Source organism: Pelodiscus sinensis, chromosome 6 (genome assembly GCF_049634645.1).
Source record: "Pelodiscus sinensis isolate JC-2024 chromosome 6, ASM4963464v1, whole genome shotgun sequence".
Classification (NCBI taxonomy): Eukaryota; Metazoa; Chordata; order Testudines; family Trionychidae; genus Pelodiscus; species Pelodiscus sinensis.
In genome coordinates this window covers 59,456,994-59,475,250 of record NC_134716.1, presented here as the reverse complement: position 1 = coordinate 59,475,250, position 18,257 = coordinate 59,456,994, and the positions used below count along the sequence as shown (strand labels likewise).

At 40.6% G+C, this 18,257-nt stretch overlaps 1 protein-coding gene across 2 annotated transcripts in view; it reads right to left on the bottom strand.

Annotated features, from left to right (window-relative positions):
• Positions 1 to 612: 612 nt before the first annotated feature.
• PGGT1B (protein geranylgeranyltransferase type I subunit beta) overlaps positions 613 to 18,257 on the bottom strand; it is a 64,686-nt gene continuing 47,041 nt past the window's right edge. The window contains exons 6-10 of one of the 2 annotated variants that reach the window (XM_006134477.4): positions 11,457 to 11,502; positions 8,758 to 8,942; positions 8,342 to 8,450; positions 3,881 to 3,934; positions 1,173 to 1,299 (exon numbers count right to left, since the gene is read on the bottom strand). In XM_006134477.4, coding sequence (XP_006134539.1) covers positions 3,894 to 3,934; positions 8,342 to 8,450; positions 8,758 to 8,942; positions 11,457 to 11,502 — 381 coding nt within the window. In that variant the 3' untranslated portion in view covers positions 1,173 to 1,299; positions 3,881 to 3,893. Of the gene's footprint in view, positions 1,300 to 3,880; positions 3,935 to 8,341; positions 8,451 to 8,757; positions 8,943 to 11,456; positions 11,503 to 18,257 lie in introns of both variants that reach the window. The other variant, XM_006134476.4, reaches the window with a different exon arrangement.

Below are 18,257 nucleotides of genomic sequence, written 5' to 3'. Positions count from 1 at the left end.
ACCTTATAGTGAGGCTAGGTGTATCATGTATCCCTACCCTATGTTTATGAAATTTAAGCAACTGTGATTTGTCACATGCTCAATGGCTAGAAAATTATTTGCTTGAACTCAGAACGGCACCTCAACTGCACCTCTCAATTCTGATACAACTAGAGATTACACTGGCAAACTGATGAAAATGAAACAGATGAAAATTTATTGAACTATTTGGAATAAAGCTATTTAAAAAAAAGCATCAAACAGTGCTTTTAAAATACAACTTTGTGCTCTTCATAGTCAGACATTTAAAAGAGAATCAGAACTTTTTTCTTTGATATAGAAGGGGAGAAATAGTTTGAAAGAAATTAAGATGTAACTGAGTGGTATATAATGCTACCAGCATTTCTGACATGCTATTTCAGAAATCCTCTGTGATGGCACCTTGCCAGATGGTACCTTTACCTCAGGATTCTGCTGACAACTTCTCTCATTATTAATATGGTATGCCCTAAAAATCTAATTAAAATCCCATTAAGGTGATAAATACTTCATATCAAACTATTACATCTGCCTAATTTGAGCATTATGAGGGGATTATGGAATTAATGTAATAACGCCACACAACTTTAGGAATCCTGTCTATATTGAATAAAATAATTTTATTTGTTGTTTACAAAGGTTATGGAAGCTGACATCTACTTTCAATTGAGACTTCACATAGGAGATTCTCTATCCAAATGTGTGTGAAGCATTACGGTCATTAAGAAATCTGAACGTCAGTGCTATACTGTATGATAATATGTAAACAGATTTTTGAAGACACTTTCCCCATTATAAACTTTGACACAGTATGCACAAATTTAAAAAAATAAAATACAAATGAAAACCATTTGTCTCAAGGGATTTCTTAGGAGTACAAGCCGTCTCAAGAGTCTGCAGAGGCAAACTTCTACATAACTGAAATTTCCTTTTACCCAAGAGAAGAATACCTGGCTAAAGGCCATTCACTATCAAAGTGATGCCAAAAACATGAATTTGACTGTATGACCCCAGCACTTAAAAAGAGCACATTGGCTATACATGGCTTTTCACCCTTGGCTACAGTTATGCTACCAAATGAAGCTTGAGTCTAAATCAGTCATGTAGAGATGTGCACATCATCTGAACACTGTTTGGAGTCCTTAGTTTTCCAGATCTGATGGAGGTGCTGAAGGCGCTCAGAGGTTCTTGTGCTTACATTCAGGGCAGGATGAACTTTGCAAATGCCTGATTCCTCCATTAATGACAGGCCACAGATCCCAAAATATGCATGCAAAGCATCTGAAAACAAAATAAGGAAAGGGGTTACTTAAATGTAAATACTTTCTGGTGTTTTGTGCAGTAATAGCCAACTGGTTCTCTGGTCCAAAACACCAACCTATTTTAAAGCTATCCACTAAAAGATAAAATGGCAAAGAGAAGTTTCTAGTTACATTTTGCTATATCTATCTCCAAATATAAAAATGTTAAGTTAACTGAACCCTATCACATACTGAGTATGAGAAGATGATCCGGAATTTCTGACCTCAAACTAGATTCTAGGAAGCATAACTACTTTATCCAGTAAAGGGCCCTCCCAGCTGGCTGATGACATCTGAGAGTTTATGCCAGAGAGAGCTGGATGAGTCTGACAGAGTTGCAAGCTTATTTAAAGCACTCCCTCACTGGTACTCTAAAATATTTCTTTAGAATGGAGGAGGATTATTTTTAGCACAGAGAACTTACTCCTGTTACAGTAGCAATAACTTCTCTAGATGAGGGCATACAAAGCTGATAGCTAACTGTTCACTGAACCAGCAAGATAAATTTTAGTACTAGCAGTTACCAAAAGGCAGAATCTGAAAAGTACAAGTATGTCCGTAACACCTCCACCAACCCATCCATGGAGGTTTCTCTAAAGCTGGGGAATAAAGATGTCTTTTACCTGGTCCTCCCAGACATATCAATGTTCCCTAACCTTTTTACAGTTTCACTGTGATTGCACGAACTGCCAAGCTAACCTTTTTCAAAAAGGTATCTGCATATACTCCAGCCAAATCTCTTGAAAGAAATGCTCATTATAAAGCATCACTGCCGTGCAGACAGAAACATGCTCACTTGACTACCTATATATGGCACATTTAACCTAGACGCTCTGAAAGTCTGCACTGTCTTGCGCAACAATGCAGAATTTAATGCCAGCCAAAACATACTGACTGTGACAGACTGAATTGTGCACGGCTTCTTCTATCTGAAGTGAAAACAAAAATCTCAAGGCTTTCGAAGGTTAGGAGTTGTGGAGACATATTTTGTGAATAAGGCACACAGGCAGACAACAACCATGGAACATAGCAACTGGATGAACCAAGTAACGTTTGTTTTCAGTTACAATTACGCTTCCAGTGACTTTACATACACAAGAGACAGAGTTTCTTATTTCACAGCCCAGAGATCGCAAGTGACACTGGTCCAAACTTGCAGCCACGAAGAGCAACACAGCACAAGGAGAATGAACTGTGTCTTTTAAATTCCGTTTGCAGAGCCACGTATACAGTCTTCACTTTCTTCAAATTCTACTCTGTTACAATGAAAGCAATAGGCAGGGCTCGACAAATTACGGAAAACCCTACTCGCCAGACAAAAAAAGGGACTCGCCACCCCCCCAAAAGTGTTTTTTATAGCATAAATTCCTACTAAGAATAAGAACAGTAATTACTAATAAGTTATTAATAAATATTACCCAAGTTATTAATAAATATCTTATAAACCTCTCCCTTTTCCCTCTGCTGCCATGTCTCCTCCCCTTGCTCCATCAGCTCCCCTGGTGCCTGCTGCCCCCCAACTCTTCACTCTCCTCTGCTGTCCTGACTCCTGCCCTTCTCACTGCCCTCAGCTTTCCTGAGACCTGCCCCCTTCCACCAGCCCCTCTCTGCCCCGTGCCCACTCCTCCAGTAGCCTCACTCTGATCATGTGAGCTACCCCTCCTCAACCCCTCTCCTAACACCTTCCTCTACACACCTGCCTTGCCTATCTCCTCTGGTGCTGGTCCCTCCCCTGCAGGTGTCTGCCCTTCTGCTTCACCCCCAGAATCCCCTGGCACCTGCACCCTTTTGGTGCCTCCCCCTTCCCTCACTGCCCCTGCCCCCTTTTCCCTCTTTTTCCCCAGATACCCACCCCTTCACCAACCTCTGCCCCCATTCTCCTCATGCCCCTGTGCCCTCACACATGCCTTGTTCCATCCCTGCCTTCCTCATGCCCACCCCTTCTTTCAAGCCTTCTCCCAGAATCTCCCTTTTCCCCCTCTAGCCCTCAATGCCCTTACCCTCTCCTCTCCCCGCATCACCCTGTCCCCCCTCCCAATGACACCTCCCCTCCTGCCCTTTTCCTCATTGTCTGCACTTGGCCCCCTGGCATTTGTCTCTCCTGCAGCCCTGTCCCTTGGTGCCTTCCCCTTTCTTCTTCTTCTCCTGACCTCCTCCCCTCTCCTCAGCACAAGCTCCTTCCCCATCTTTTTCCCCTCCCCTCAGCACAGCACAAGTCCCTTCCCTTCCCTTCCCCTCCCCTACCTGGCTTCTGCCTTCTGCCTTCCACTTTGCAGGGACCCTTTTTGAATCCGGCGGTCACCAGCCATGACGTCAGGACGCCACGTCATGCCAGCGTCCTGGCATCTGCCGGCGTCCCACCCTCTGGCTCGCATCCCGCCTCCTTGCGCCGGAGCTGCACACAGGCAGCCCAGTGCTGAGAATCGCCACACTTCCCCCTTCCCAGCGGCGCTCTGCTCCTCCACCAGCCGGTGGATCAGACAGGGGCCGCACGGCCCGTAGTGCGGGCTTCAGCCAGCCCGCCACAACAGCCCACCGGGCCAGTCCGCCCCTGCACTCACCAGCTGGTAAAGTCTACTTGTCACAGGCGAGCGGGCGAGTGTATTTGTCGAGCCCTGGTAATAGAATTCATAGAATCACAGAGCTGGAAGAAACCTCAGGAGGTCATCAAGTCCAGCCCCCCTCCCTAAGGCAGGACCAATAATTTCACTGACAGCATGCTTTGAATTGCAGATATAGAGAACCTTTAAAAGTTGGGAGAACCTTTAAAAGAGAACAGAACATAATCTTTCACACTTTACAGGTACTATCTGAAGTTAAAAAAAACCTGACCTGTGCAAATTTCATATAGAAGCTATTGGCTTGTTAATGTAGAATTTTATGATGCCACTTCTATCATCAGTCATCCTTCAGAGTAGCACTGCATTTTAATAAAGGATAGTATCTTTTCAACTATGGCACTGTAGCTATTTCTTAAACGCAGAAACATGAACTTATGCCAGCAGCTATATGGGAAAATGTCTCAGAAGATGTACACAGCAATTTCAGTTCTGTGAAATCTTTCACAGTTAATATTCAACAGCAGTAAAAAAAAATACAAAGAAATTATACTAATTTATTAGTAAATTTCCATGCTTTCAAGACTTGCATATTTCAAGAGCTGCCAACATTAGTAGAGAGTTTGCATACTAGTGACTTTTATCCCTAGATGCAAATCCTGCTAGAGCGATCAAGACAAAAAGTTCATAATTCCTGCAGTTCCATATTCAACTTGCCTGTCCAGTTCCGTGGCCAAGAATATTCAAATTCAACACAAGCACGTTATATAAAAAAGTGATGGTTACTAGAACACAGCAGACATGCTTTGCAGGAAGTACATAAGTGAGTATGTGCATGCCCAATACAAAACCAAAGATGGTAGGTTCATTTTCAGCTGAACCAATCTTGAGTCTTAGCAATAAAAATGTGTATTAAAGGTAAGATATGTTTAAGAAACCTTTACACATTTGAGCTTTTCAACAGACTGCCTTTGACTAATGTACTAATTAAAACCACAGAAGCATCTCAAAGAAAAGTGGATTTTTAGTTCCATTACAATGGCAATGATTGAGCTACAAGATGCACAGCAAATACAGCTATTCCTCACAAACTTTGAACTTGTCCTCATTCAGCACAAAGTGTCCTAGCTCTTCATGAAAACATGGATTAGAGTTTGTTTAAACCAGCTTTTAATGCAACAGGAGCACTTGTGAGCTCCTCTTATACGAAGGTATAGGTAATGTAAACAATTAAACCGGCCAGTTGGCTAGTAAAACTATATATGGAGGCTTGGAATGGAAAAAATGTTAAATCTTTTGCTTCTTCAGTCAGAAGAACTTGGGCACATCACAAGAATGATGCCATTTAGAAAGGAAGGAGAAGAGGTAACAGTGAAAATACTGATGTGCTACAGCTGCTGTGAAACCCGGGAAAAATGCAAAAATCCCTTCTTCCCACAGGAAGTAGTATTCCAATAGCTACAGGATTAAGCAGGGCTCTAAGATGAAGAAAAGATTGCTAAAAATCCAGCAAGCACCATTTGCCTTTCCAAACATGAACAGTAAAGGCTAAAACTCATTGCCCAAAGTATAGATTTACTCTGAGGAATGTATGTAAAAATTGCATTTTACACAATACAGCTGCTCCATATGTGTTGTAATTTATTTCTTCTGTCTTTTATTTCTAAAAGCACTGCAGACCCAGTTACCAGACTAATACTTTACTAAGGCTGTGTCTTATACAAAAGCATAAAGCACTTTTGTACCAACATAACAATTGTGTCCACATTAGGGACTATACCAATTTTAAGTATTTTGGTAGAAAAAAAAATCCAACCTCCATCCAATATTTAAATCGATATAAAGATTGCATATAGACAAAGCCTATGTCTCAGTATATTATCTGTGCAAGCCCACAGAACATGGAAAACAATGGGACTGGCTCAGGTGCAACTGGAGGGCCACAGTTAGAACTGCAGACTCTTATTTGGAATCATGTAGGTGATGGAAAGAACTCAACTTGATCTCTGTTGTGTTTTCACAGGACTAGCAGTTAGGTGCAAAGTGAGCTCATTTGGTCTGGATAAATACAGAATCTCACAATGCCATGATTGTAAGAGCAGAGCCACTCTTTCACATTTTAAAATAGGTACAGCCATAAATAAGCTCTACTAAGTGAAATAGAGGCAGACTGAAAATTCTTTCACATGCAGATACTGAACCAACACTGCTTTTATTGTGACTATATTTTATCTTGTTTTAGAGTTTTCAGACTGTTTATCCTCTCTATGCTTTATCCTAAATGCTGCTACAAGAGTTATCATCAATGCAAGGTTTGTTTTCATGTTCTGATACATCTCCATTGAATTCCAGCATATTTTCAAATTGTTCCAAGATCAGATTACCGACTGCTGAAATGCCAAGTTTTAATATCTGGAACTGAGCTACCTCCTTCCTAGACACACATGAGCTCTAACAACTATGCATGCCTGGGCTCTGGCTACTACCCAAGTATCCAAGACAGAATGAAGTATGGAAAGGGTTATTTTTCATTGCTATTAGTAGTGTCAATTTTACCATACACAAATCAGTGAAAAAATATTTTCATCTCTGGAATTCAGTTAGGCAAAGAAAGAAAAATGTTGTGTAAGTTGAGTTTTATCTAACTCTCATTCACATTCATAAGGAACAGTATATCCTGTTTGCACATGCATTGTGATAGCTCAACTAGTGACCCTCCAAATGGATTGTTTTAGGATCTTGTCTTCTAGGTACATGCACATAGGTGAGCGAAAAAAAGGTCAGCTTTTCATGAAAAACATTTCTTTCTTAGGAAAAATATATGTGGATACAAATGTATTCCAAAACACTTTGCACTGCCAGCCTGTATTTTCAGTAGTTCTGTGTACATGTTAGCTTCCAGTGAGTTGTAATTACGTTAATTATATCTCCCTTTCTAAGGAAGCAGTGTGGAGAACGTAGTCAATTTGTATACAGTGATCAGTGCAAAGTGACTGATGTGCAAAAATCGCATATAGGCTTACAATGAATGGGACAGGATCCCTGCTAGTTTTTTTCAATTTACATATTAGATGAAGTTTTTTCTCCTACACCATTAAAGAATTTTCTTAGATTCTAAATGTGTTTGAGATACAAATGTCCTTGATGAGCCAGTTAACGCAACCCTTTTCTCAACACTGAATGAAGTTTAAGGTTATTGATTTTTTTTTTATATTTTGACATATGATGTTGACAATTGTGTTTTAATGATTATAAAGCTTTAAATTTTGGGATCTCAACCTCTCATTGAATAAATATTGTCAATTTTTTTACAACTATGAAAACTGAAATGAATAATAAAAATGTTTAAAAATAAATCAAAATTATCCATCAGTTATAAACAGTAAAAAAAATTTTGTATTAGCTTTTCAATAACACTTCTCTAGTGATACTGTTTTTGTTTATTACAAAAAACAGGCTCTAGAATAATTGTATATGGGCCCTTGATGAAGATACGCATTACACAATCTATGCTATAAGTTAAAATAATTTTGAATATATGGAAATACTATTCAGATATTTAATAATATAAACAAGTTGCTTGTTTTCTCTTTCAATAAGGGACTGTTCATTTGTAACATTTTAAAGAAGGAAAAGGGGAGGATGGAGATATACACTCTTTACATTACAAAAATAAAGCTTTGTAGGTATGTGTTATAGCTTACTGTTTGTACATATTTCTGAAGGGTAAACAATTAAAAATATTCACTTTGTGCGATGAAGATAATCCACCTCTTGGATCACTGGAATGCATATGGCAACACAACACACATCAGGATTCTGAGCTAAATTCCTCCTAAATTGCACAACCACTCAGATTTTTAAGCCCCACACAGGGGCCATTAAGCCCTGAAGCTGCTGGGGCCAGCAAGGAAGAGCTCTTAGCTGCCTACTCCAGCACAGAGGTGCCATGGCTGGTGGAGGGGAAATAATCAGAGATAGCCCCAGCACTGGGGGAAAGCATCCCTCTGCCCTGCTGAAGTTAGCTCAAGCACCAACCTCCTGCCCCACCTTGAGCTCCCCTTCTAGCCCTGAACAAGCTCCTTCAACCCAAAGCCCTCATCCCCAGCCCCACCCAAAAGCCCACACCTCTAGTCTAGAGCTTGTACTCTGTCCTGCACACCAACCCCCAGCCCTGAGCCCCTTCCCAAACCTGGAGCCCCTCACCTGCAACCCAAACTCCTCATCCCCACCCACCCCAGAGCCTGCACTCCAGAGCCCGAGCCCTTGTATTCCAACCCACTCTGCCTCAGCCCTGAGTCCTCTCGCACACTCAGAACCCTTTGGCATCACTCCCACCACATGACATTTTGTTATGTGCATCAATATGAAGGTGATTTCCACATTGGTGAACATAAGAAAATTCATTCTGCTTAAAGGTAGAAAAAAAATTATAGGGGACACTGATTGAGAAGTTAAATTTACCTGGGTGGCTATCTGGCCACTTGGCAAATCCACCAACAAGACGATCTTGAGTAGATAAGATGTAATTTCTGTTTCTCTCAAAATTTGTATATTGGAATATTTTCAAGAGCTGGAAGAAAGTTACAGCATTATGCAATGTCTATATATAAAAAGAAGCTTTACCATTTTAACCGATTTAAGTGGTGCACTGGGACATTGTTGTGCAAGGTTTTAGTATCCTGGATTCTTGCAAGAAAGCATCAGACATATGTAGTCCAATACATAGATGTACATTGATCAACACTGTTTAGTAATTCAAAGGTCAAGCCTGTTTGCACGGACTATATAGTTAACCCGAGGAGATGAAGTTTGGTTAACTGAGTCAAACAATTAAATACATATATTGTAGCAATGTCTCACTTCTGCTTCTGTTTTACCTTAAGTGTTGCTCCTACCCAAAATGAGTAGCAGGTGTCTACAGGTTTGTTGGGTCGTCCATGATAGCCATTCTGTTGCCTCATTATGCACCATCTTTTGATTCTGTTCAGTTCTTTTTCTGAAAAGACTTCCTCCAATTTACCCATCAAGCACAGTGAAGCAATACCACAGAATGTGGAACCACCTGTAAGAAATAATTCTGTTTCTGCAACTTTTTCCATGGATGTTCAACTTCTGATTAAGATCAGAAAAGCTACAAAATAATAAAAATCTAACAGTTGTATAAAGAAGTATAGAAAGGTATGAACTGTAAAATTCAGACAAAGTGATCCTTAATCCAACACAGAGCTCAAAGTATTATATGTACGATTGCAAATAGAAACCGTTCAGTGTTCCATTCATGGAAATGTTCTTGCTCATTTGCTCAATGACAGTTGTACCCCCACTACTTACTGCTGCAGACTGGCTTCCATACACAAGCAAGCTAATGAGAAGCAACAGTGTCAAATTCAACAAGGAGTCACATCATTCCAATACACGAAATAAAGACTGCAATCAAAATACATCAAATTTTCCCATTCATGATTAAATTTACGTTTGGAGTCGTAAGGTGTAAGTTCTTCTTCCTCTGCCTCTTTGAAGGGGAGAAAGAAACCCATATTCCCTTCCAACTTTTAATTTCTACTGAACATTTACTATAATTGTTGCTTGCTTCCTGCTGCAGCTCCACCCGGGAGATTTACTGGTTCCAGGCATATAAACCGCTGACTGTTGAAATACCTCACTCCAAGTCGCGCCTTCTTCACCCCCCCCCCCCCCCCAAAAAAAAACAGTAAGCAAATGGTCTAGTCACACTTTATAGACTAACAAAACATGTAGATGGTATCATGAGCTTTTGTGGGCACAGCCCAGATTCCTACGTTTCTTCTATAACCCAACAGCCCATCCTGAGCCAGGCTAGGCACGCTCCCTCTGAAGCCAATCAATACTGCTGCATCAGCCAGATTAGTTGCTGTAGTTACATAATTATGTAAGTGTCCTCATTAAAATGTCTCACAATTGATTCAGTGACGCCACAATTATGGTGGATGAAAAACAAAGCATACAAGACAAGTGCTAAGAAGAGTTTATATTAAGCAGATATTAGTACTATGTTTCCTTTAATGAAGACACTCAGTTGGAAAAACTAGACTTCTCCCAATCAGGCGATTAAACTATCTATGGGCATGTAATAGATTCTGTAGATAACTAGCTAAATCGCTAAGCCAACTAAAGTTATATGCTGCTGGCAGTTCCACACTCTTCCCAGCTCCCAGACTGATAATCTTAAACTGCACGGGTCAAGTAGAGACTGGTTGCTCTCTCCACTTGGCTTTCATTTGATGAAATGCAGTGAGAGTAACACACCCACACCAAATACATGCCTAAATCACTTTTCTGCATAAGCAGTTACTGTGACATTCTATGATAATAGGAGGAGAGGTGACCATAAGAAAATGTATGTCAAGATGTGGTCCATGCTATGAAAGTTTAGGAACCCCTGTGTTATAACAAAGGGCATTCCAGTAATGACTCTTATATTTTAAACTGAAGCTGAAGAGAAGTTTGAAACTGAGAAGAAAACCCCAGATAGTTTCTTTATGACTTCCAGGTTAACTCAACTGGCAAGATTTTCTGAAACACAGCTAAACAACGAAGAATTACTTTTCAGAATTTCATCTATTCCTTTTAATTATACATAGACTCCATGAAACAGCCTTTGAGAAGGTCAAAAAAAGTCCTAAGGAAGAATCTGAATAAGCTGTAGATACTCTGAATGGGACTCAGGCCCCTTTACACAAGTGGAAATGTAAAGAGGCTTTGAAGTTTGTGCAATGAAAACTAGGCCAATGGACTTCTCTCGTAATCATTCAAATGTGAGAGACACACAAAAGTAACAAAATGGTAAAGCACTATGGATAAGTTACTAAAATGAACATATTTAAATATGGTTTGCTTTCAACTTCAATATACCATGGAAAAACATGGACGTAATCACATAAAAACCAGTGGTAAGAATACAACTGACTAGCTGTTAGCGGCCGTCATATGAACACAAAGTCTGAAAATCAGAGATGATCCAACTTCTCTAGGGAGTGCCTACATTTCTCACCACTGTTTGTTGCTGCCAATGAATAAATGGAATGTTCATGCTCAAGAAAACACCAAGTCAAGAACTCCTGACTTCAGCAGTAATTTTTTTTAATAAAAATTTACTATCTTTTAAAAATTCAGTTCCAAGTAGACTCTGTGGTTCAACATAGGAAATCATTATAGGATACATCCCCAACAGGCAGAACTAGGGTGTATCATGAGGAAGGAGTACTGCAACAATGGTCCCACAGTGAGGGATGAAAACAGGTATCAGAGGGTGAAGTAATCAGAAAATTTCTGAGGTAAAAATACTCGAGTAAGAATATTTTTGGGACCCCTAACTGGTCTCATCTTGGGATGGAGCCACTCATAGCAAAGAAAGAAGCCCACATATTCTGGGAGAATCTTTTGATGTGTTCCCCTTTTCCCCTCTTCTTTGAAAACCTAAAATACCAACAATGGAGGAAAAGGCCTGCATACTGAATCCCAGAATTGTTTACAGAAGATAAAGAGTCATTTAATTACTGCATTTTTAAGAATGGAGAAATATTTTAAAGGCACTTACCATGAGATTCAAGACCAGCTCCCTGTGCCAGACCATTATCATAGGACTGAAAAAAAAAATCCATTTTAGAAATAAATTGTTCAGACTAATATGTATTTTGAACACTATGTTTATAACCTCATTTTATTAGCAAGGCTTGTATCACAAACTACACCAATTATAACATTTTAACTTTAATTAGTTTTAACTGGCCAAAAACTTTTCAAAAGGCATACACTGTGGCTACGTCTACACTAGCCACAATTTCCGGAAAAGCCATGCAAATCAGGTAAGTCAGGATAGGGAAATCCGCGGGGGATTTAAATATCCCCCGCGGATTTAAATAAACATGTCCGCCGCTTTTTTTCCGGCTTGGGGAAAAGCCGGAAAAAAAGCGTCTAGACTGGCGCTTTAAAGTAGGAATAAGAGATTCTCCGGAAAAGGGCTTTATTCCGGAGGATCACGCCAGTCTAGACGCTTTTTTTCCGGCTTTTCCCCAAGCCGGAAAAAAAGCGGCGGACATGTTTATTTAAATCCACGGGGGATATTTAAATCCCCCGCAGATTTCCCTATCCTGACTTACCTGATTTGCATGGCTTTTCCGGAAATTGTGGCCAGTGTAGACGTAGCCTGTGGGTCAAAAGTTTATCAGCACCATGTTGACCTATCAGCAAAGTGACACAGTCTGAACACATGTAAGTTTTTTTTGTTTGAGAAAAGACCAAACTTTCTGTTTCAATCAACTGTTATATTTCAAAATGCTAAATTTGAGGTTCTTGAATTATGCAGCATTTCAGTGCTAAGGAAAAACCAATTCAGTGGATGCATAAAAAACATTCTGCAGGCACTGTGTTCCCCTTATGGGGACAAAGCATCAGCAAAACTCCAGACAAGGTAAAAAACTATGCTATTTGTCTATATTTGCTCTCAAGTCAAGAGTCATTTAGTGTACAAGAAAACAACAGTCATGCCACTAGTAAATGTAAGCAGACTGTAGTACAACACTGTAGTACAATCTGCAGCAAAGACAAATGTCTTATGTACCAAACAGCAACAACAGTCTCTATTTAGAGAAAAAGAAAAGAATGGGAAAGCAAGATCATTCTGCTGGACAAATCATAGGGACTCTAGGGACGTAAAATCCCATTTAATTAACCAGTTAACTGGTTAAACTAAAATGGAGACAGGCAGGGGGCCTCTGTAGCTGGGCTGAAGCAGCCCCCCTGCTGCAAGCAGGGGCTGCTCCAGTTCCACAGCTGCCAGCTTTCAGCCCATGAGAGGCTGCCACTCCCCGCCCACAGCTCACATGGCGGGCTGCGAGCAGGGGTCTGATCCTGAGTACTGGGTAACAACCTCCCTAAGTGACTATAAAACTTCCCCTTTAAAAAATAGTTTCTTCATTCCAATTTAAGCCTCCTAAAGCAAGGAAGCTTCAAGGACTAATATTCCATACTGGACTCATTCCATTTCCTAGGAATTCCAGTTCATGTGAACCTTTATCAATGGTCATCAGAGCACTGGGTGCTACTTGCCCACTGTGCCACAATACTGAAGCAAGTTAAAGAATGACCGCAGAATATACTAGAAAGCACTTTGGTTAGTGGGGTTTTTAAACACAGATTTGTTTTATTTTAGTAGCAGACTTCAGTATAATCTCCCCACAAAAAAACATGTATTTAACTAAGTTAAGGGTATTAGAGTGTAACTCATTACCAGAGACCCAGGAAACAATCAGCTAAGGCAGGGGTGGGAAACCTCAGGTCCAGGGGCCAGATGTGGCCCCCGAAGCTCATAACTTCCTCCCCAGCATTGGAGAACCCACGCTGGTACTCCAGCCCCCCGCACCATCTTCCCGTGGGACTGGAGTGCACAAAATCTATTCACCTGACCTCTCATCAAGCCGCTGGTGTGTGAGGGGAATGTGGGGAGTGTCTTCTTCTCAGTCAGGGGCCATCTCAGTGAATGTTTGGGGTTTGTTTTTGCTTCTTACTTGTGTGCAGTCCCCAACCCATGAAAGGTTCCCCACCCCTGAGCTAAGGGTTCATCGACACTGAAATTACACATCTGTAGTTGTCCTGTATCAGCTGACTTGGGCTCATAACACTCAGGCTAAGGGGCTGTTTAACCGCGGTGTAGACATTTGGGCTCAGGCTCAAGCAGTGGGACTCTAAGGCTACGTCTAGACTATACCCCTCTGTCAACAGAAGAATGTAAATTAGACACTTCAAAAGTGCAAATGAAGCAAGGATTTAAATATCCCACGCTTAATTTGCATAATCGCATCATGGTGCTCTTTCGAGCAAGCGCCATTTCAAAAGTAAAACCACAGTCTAGACACACTTCTTTTGAAAAAGTGCCCTGTTTTCAAAAGAACCGCGTCTAGACTACGGTTTTACTTTTGAAACGGCGCTTGTTCGAAAGAGCACCATGATGTGATTATGCAAATGAAGCACGGGATATTTAAATCCTCGCTTCATTTGCACTTTCAAAACGTCTAATTTACATCCCTCTGCCAACAGAGGGGTGTAATCTAGACGTAGCCTAAGAGTGCCAATGCCCGAGGTGTGAACCTGAAACTGCACATTTATACCTCAATGAAACAGCTCCTTAACTGGAGCCTGAGTCAGCTGACATACGAGTCATTTAACACCTTACCTACATTCCCACTCATCAGTTCCCCTTCTTTTGCTCCCCTCCCTCCCCTCCATCAAGGCACAGTCCAGGCATCTCCATTTACATTCTGCATGTAACAAAGGCGACATGGGGAGAAGCAACATATGGATAGGGAATGAGAGACTTGAGTTGTGTGAGGGACATGGGGAAGCAGCAGGGATTGAACTGGAGGCAGAAGCAGAAAAAGCTGCTGTACTGTGACGAACCAACCGTATGTTGAGAAACTGCTGAATCTGGCACTATTTGGAGGAAATCAGTAAGAGGAGATATAACTGATGTAGAAACAGTAAATAATATAGAGAGGTTAGATCAACCTCATTAGCACGCCAACCCCAACCCAGAACTGCCGCAGCTCTCTCTCCAACTCCCCTCCATGCCACAGCTGGCAGGAAGCTTCCCGCCACCCTAGGCATGGTACCTAACCCAGAGTTTCTGCTACCAGGGAACAGGCACTCTTCATTCACCTTAGCCTAGACCTGCCCCGGTTAGGGGACAAGTCACCTAGTTGCTGGCCCCAAGTTGCTGTGGTGAGAGGGCTGGAGGTAGTCCTCTCTTCCCAGAGCAGCCTGCACCCCAAACCTCTCCTCCCCATTGTGCCCTCACTCCCATTTTGCCCTAGTCTGAGTCCACTCCTACACCCCAACTTCTCAGCACCATCCCTGCCCCACTGGCCATGTAGAATAACTAGTGATATATCACCGCCATATAGGTGCACATGACAAGAGTCATTCTGCACATGGACATAAATTAGAGGGAACACTGCATCTAATACATTTTAAGCAGGAGTATGGCCTTGGCTAACCTTAGAGAAGTTGATTCTAAACAAATGCTATGAACATTTGAAGACTGAGCATATGCAACACTAAGTTCCCTTAAGTTGTGCATTTTGAGCATGCAGTCCAGGCTGTATGTGCTGCCAAGCTTCATAGGCCCATTAACTGCTGAGCAATGGCAAGCTGATTAGCACTGGAGAAAAGAAAAACTAGGCTGGCGAAGCTAGTTAACTCTACAAATAGAATAATTATAAAAAGGAGGAGGTGTGCTTAATGTACTGTGAAGTAATTAGCTCTCAGGAAAAGTCATTAAGTGTGCAACCCAAATAGTGCACTATGTTCAGCTGCACAATTAGCCTGAAATTTTAATAGACAATACTTGACAGCTGGCTGACTGGTGCCCATTATTCACAGGCACCAAATACTTTTTGTGCACTTGATCCTATTAAAGAAAAGGGAATATTTTTGTTTCTTTAATTCTTTTTTATTTTTGAAAGGATAACAAAAATAATTCTTCACTGCTACAGTATGAAAGTTGAATAATTAATTCCTATCCAAATTAGGAAACATGTAAATCAATTAAATACAATCTTAACTCTAACCCCCTGTACATTTCCTTCACAATCATCTTTAGTGATACAATCATAATCAAAATAGCTAAGTTTGTTCCTCTACTTTTAAGGATGATTAATTCCAAATGATATATATATATTTTTTACATTTATTGCACCAGTGATTCAAAATCATTCCTCATGAGTTCACTAAAATGCCTCCCAAATCAGTATCACAAATTCACTCCTGAATACGAAAGTCAGAATGGACTTTAAGTTACACATGTCAACAATACAAATTCTGCACTCTGTACCTTGATAGTTCTACTGAAGAGGGGAAAAGGAGACATCACTGCAGAAATAGGTTCCAAAAAGGGGTAAAAAAAACCACTTGTGACAAACAGTAAAGGTAGTACATACAATACACATAGACAGCTATGATCTAGAAAGATGTTACGTTTAGACAGTTTCAATATTAAAGCATAGCTCTAGTCTGAAACTTATATTCAAACAAACTTCTGCTTTTATTGATGTGCTTAATTCTACAATTCAAGTAGCAGTAGCAATTTTTTGGATTTAAAGTTTGTTTCAGTTCTGACAACAGTAAATTTTAGAATTAGAATTTAGGCATTCAGTTACAAATTTCTATAATAGCTAAACAGTCTCACTGCTATTTAAACAAATTACTTGTACCTCAGTTGCATGTCATAATTTACATCACTAAAGAAATAAATTCATGAACTATGACTTGCATTCAAATATATAAATAGGACTCATGTACTTGCAAATGGTAACATAAGATATGGTGAAACAAAACCACATCTTTGTATGACAGCAGTTCACTAATGATGCCATCTATTTTGCCTTGTAATTAGTGGACTATCAAAACAAAGTACCATTGTAAAAAAATAATAGAGCTAAACATTTGCAAGAAAAGCACATCACGCAAGCTAAATATATCATTGTTTTATAATTAGATAGTTTTATTTTCTTGTAGGACTTTCTCCTAACATCACATATAGTCAAGAAATTTACTTTTGAAAACAAAATATTTTTATTTTAGTTTATGTATAGCATTCCCAGAATTTAATAGAAACACTGCAGATTTTTTTTTTGGGGGGGGGGGGGGATTTTACATGTAGCAGATCCACCTTGGGCTAATGTAACTGTGGCCATTGTATTGTTTAATAAACATACAGCAAAATTTGCTTATAAGGTGGAAAATGTATCATCCTAGCAGCCTACACAATACTCCACACAGCAGTCTTACAATAATAGCTGAGACTCATTTTATTTTTCTGTCTGATATAAAGCATTGGTTTCGAGCTCCACTGGTTGGCTGCTAAAAATCATTCAAATATGGGAGAAGCAAAAGGGTAATCAGGAAGATGTGCTCTTCAGGTCCAATAATTTGCAAACTGTTAGGGTTAGAAAAGCTCACTTTGAAAGTCTAGGTTCCTAACATGTAAGCAGTTGTACCTAGCTCCATGTCACCTACCAGTTGTTTTCTGACACTGGCCCATAATTAAATATAAATAGCCAGGAAGTAGATATTGCTGGCAAGCAACTTGCTGTGGACCCCCCCGACCAAAAAGAGTCGCTAGTAAGCATAGAGCTATCAGAATCTGTTCTTTCAGTTCACTTATTAATTGTATTACCATAAATCCAATGAGCCTTAGTTATCACATACGATCCCATTGTGCTAGGCACTGTACAAACACAGAACAAAAAGACTGTCCCTTGCCCCAAAGAGCTCACAAACTAAGCTTAAGACAAACAACAACTGATGTGTATAGACAGACAGACAGGGGAAGTATAAAGAAACAAACAGTATTGATTAGCATGACAGACAGTGGTCTCAGCACACCAGTGGCCTAAGCACTGCTAAACTTTCTATAGCGGGAAAAGGAGAGATTTAAGAAAGAGAACACACTACTTTTGCAGATGTTTCCTAGGAGCTCCTTAAGTATGAGGGGCAGCCTGGAAGAAAGCACAAAGAAAATTTAGCAAGTGAGTAATGGAGGCCAGTATCATGGACTGATCAGAGGCATGAGTCCAAAAAAGAATGTGTCTGAGGTAACAGAGGTAGCAGGGCAGTGGAGGGATGTAGAGGAGTGACATGATAGGAAATCATTTGCAGCTGTGTTCAGAATAGACAAGTGAAGTTAAGATTACATAGTTAAGGCCAGCAAGAAGGACGTTGCAGTACTGGAGATGAGGAGAGCTTGAGCTGTATGGATGGAAAGGAAAAGCTATATTTTAGAGATGCTGTGCATAAAGAATCTGCATGATTCAGACATAGCCCAGATGCGAGGACCTAGAAGGAGGTCCACTTTGAAGATGACATCCAGATTATGGGTTTAAGTCACAAGCAGGCTGGTGCTGTTGTCAACAGATATCAAGAAAGGAGGTAATGGGGGCAAGGAGATTCAGAGTTCGGGATGTTAGCGAGTAATCGACTAGTCAATTATCCAATAAGTAAAAGCTTATCAGACAGTCGACACACTAGTCACTTCCCTTCACCTTGCTGCCTCTATCAGAAAGAGGCAGCAAGGGGTAGGGGGTGGGGGAGTAGAAGGTGGAGGTGGTGGGAGAGGCTGGCTTACATTTCAAAGACTGAAACGCCCTATGGAGCTAGTCAGTTAGTTGATTAATCTAATTTTAACATCCCTATTAAGAGTTCTGTTTTAGACATATTGATTTTGAGCTGACAGACATCCACAAGGCAGTATCAGACAGACAGACCAACCAAGACTGCAGTTTGGATGGAAGGAGACAGGTCTGAAGTAGAGAGATCTGTGAGTCATCAGTATACAGGCAATAGC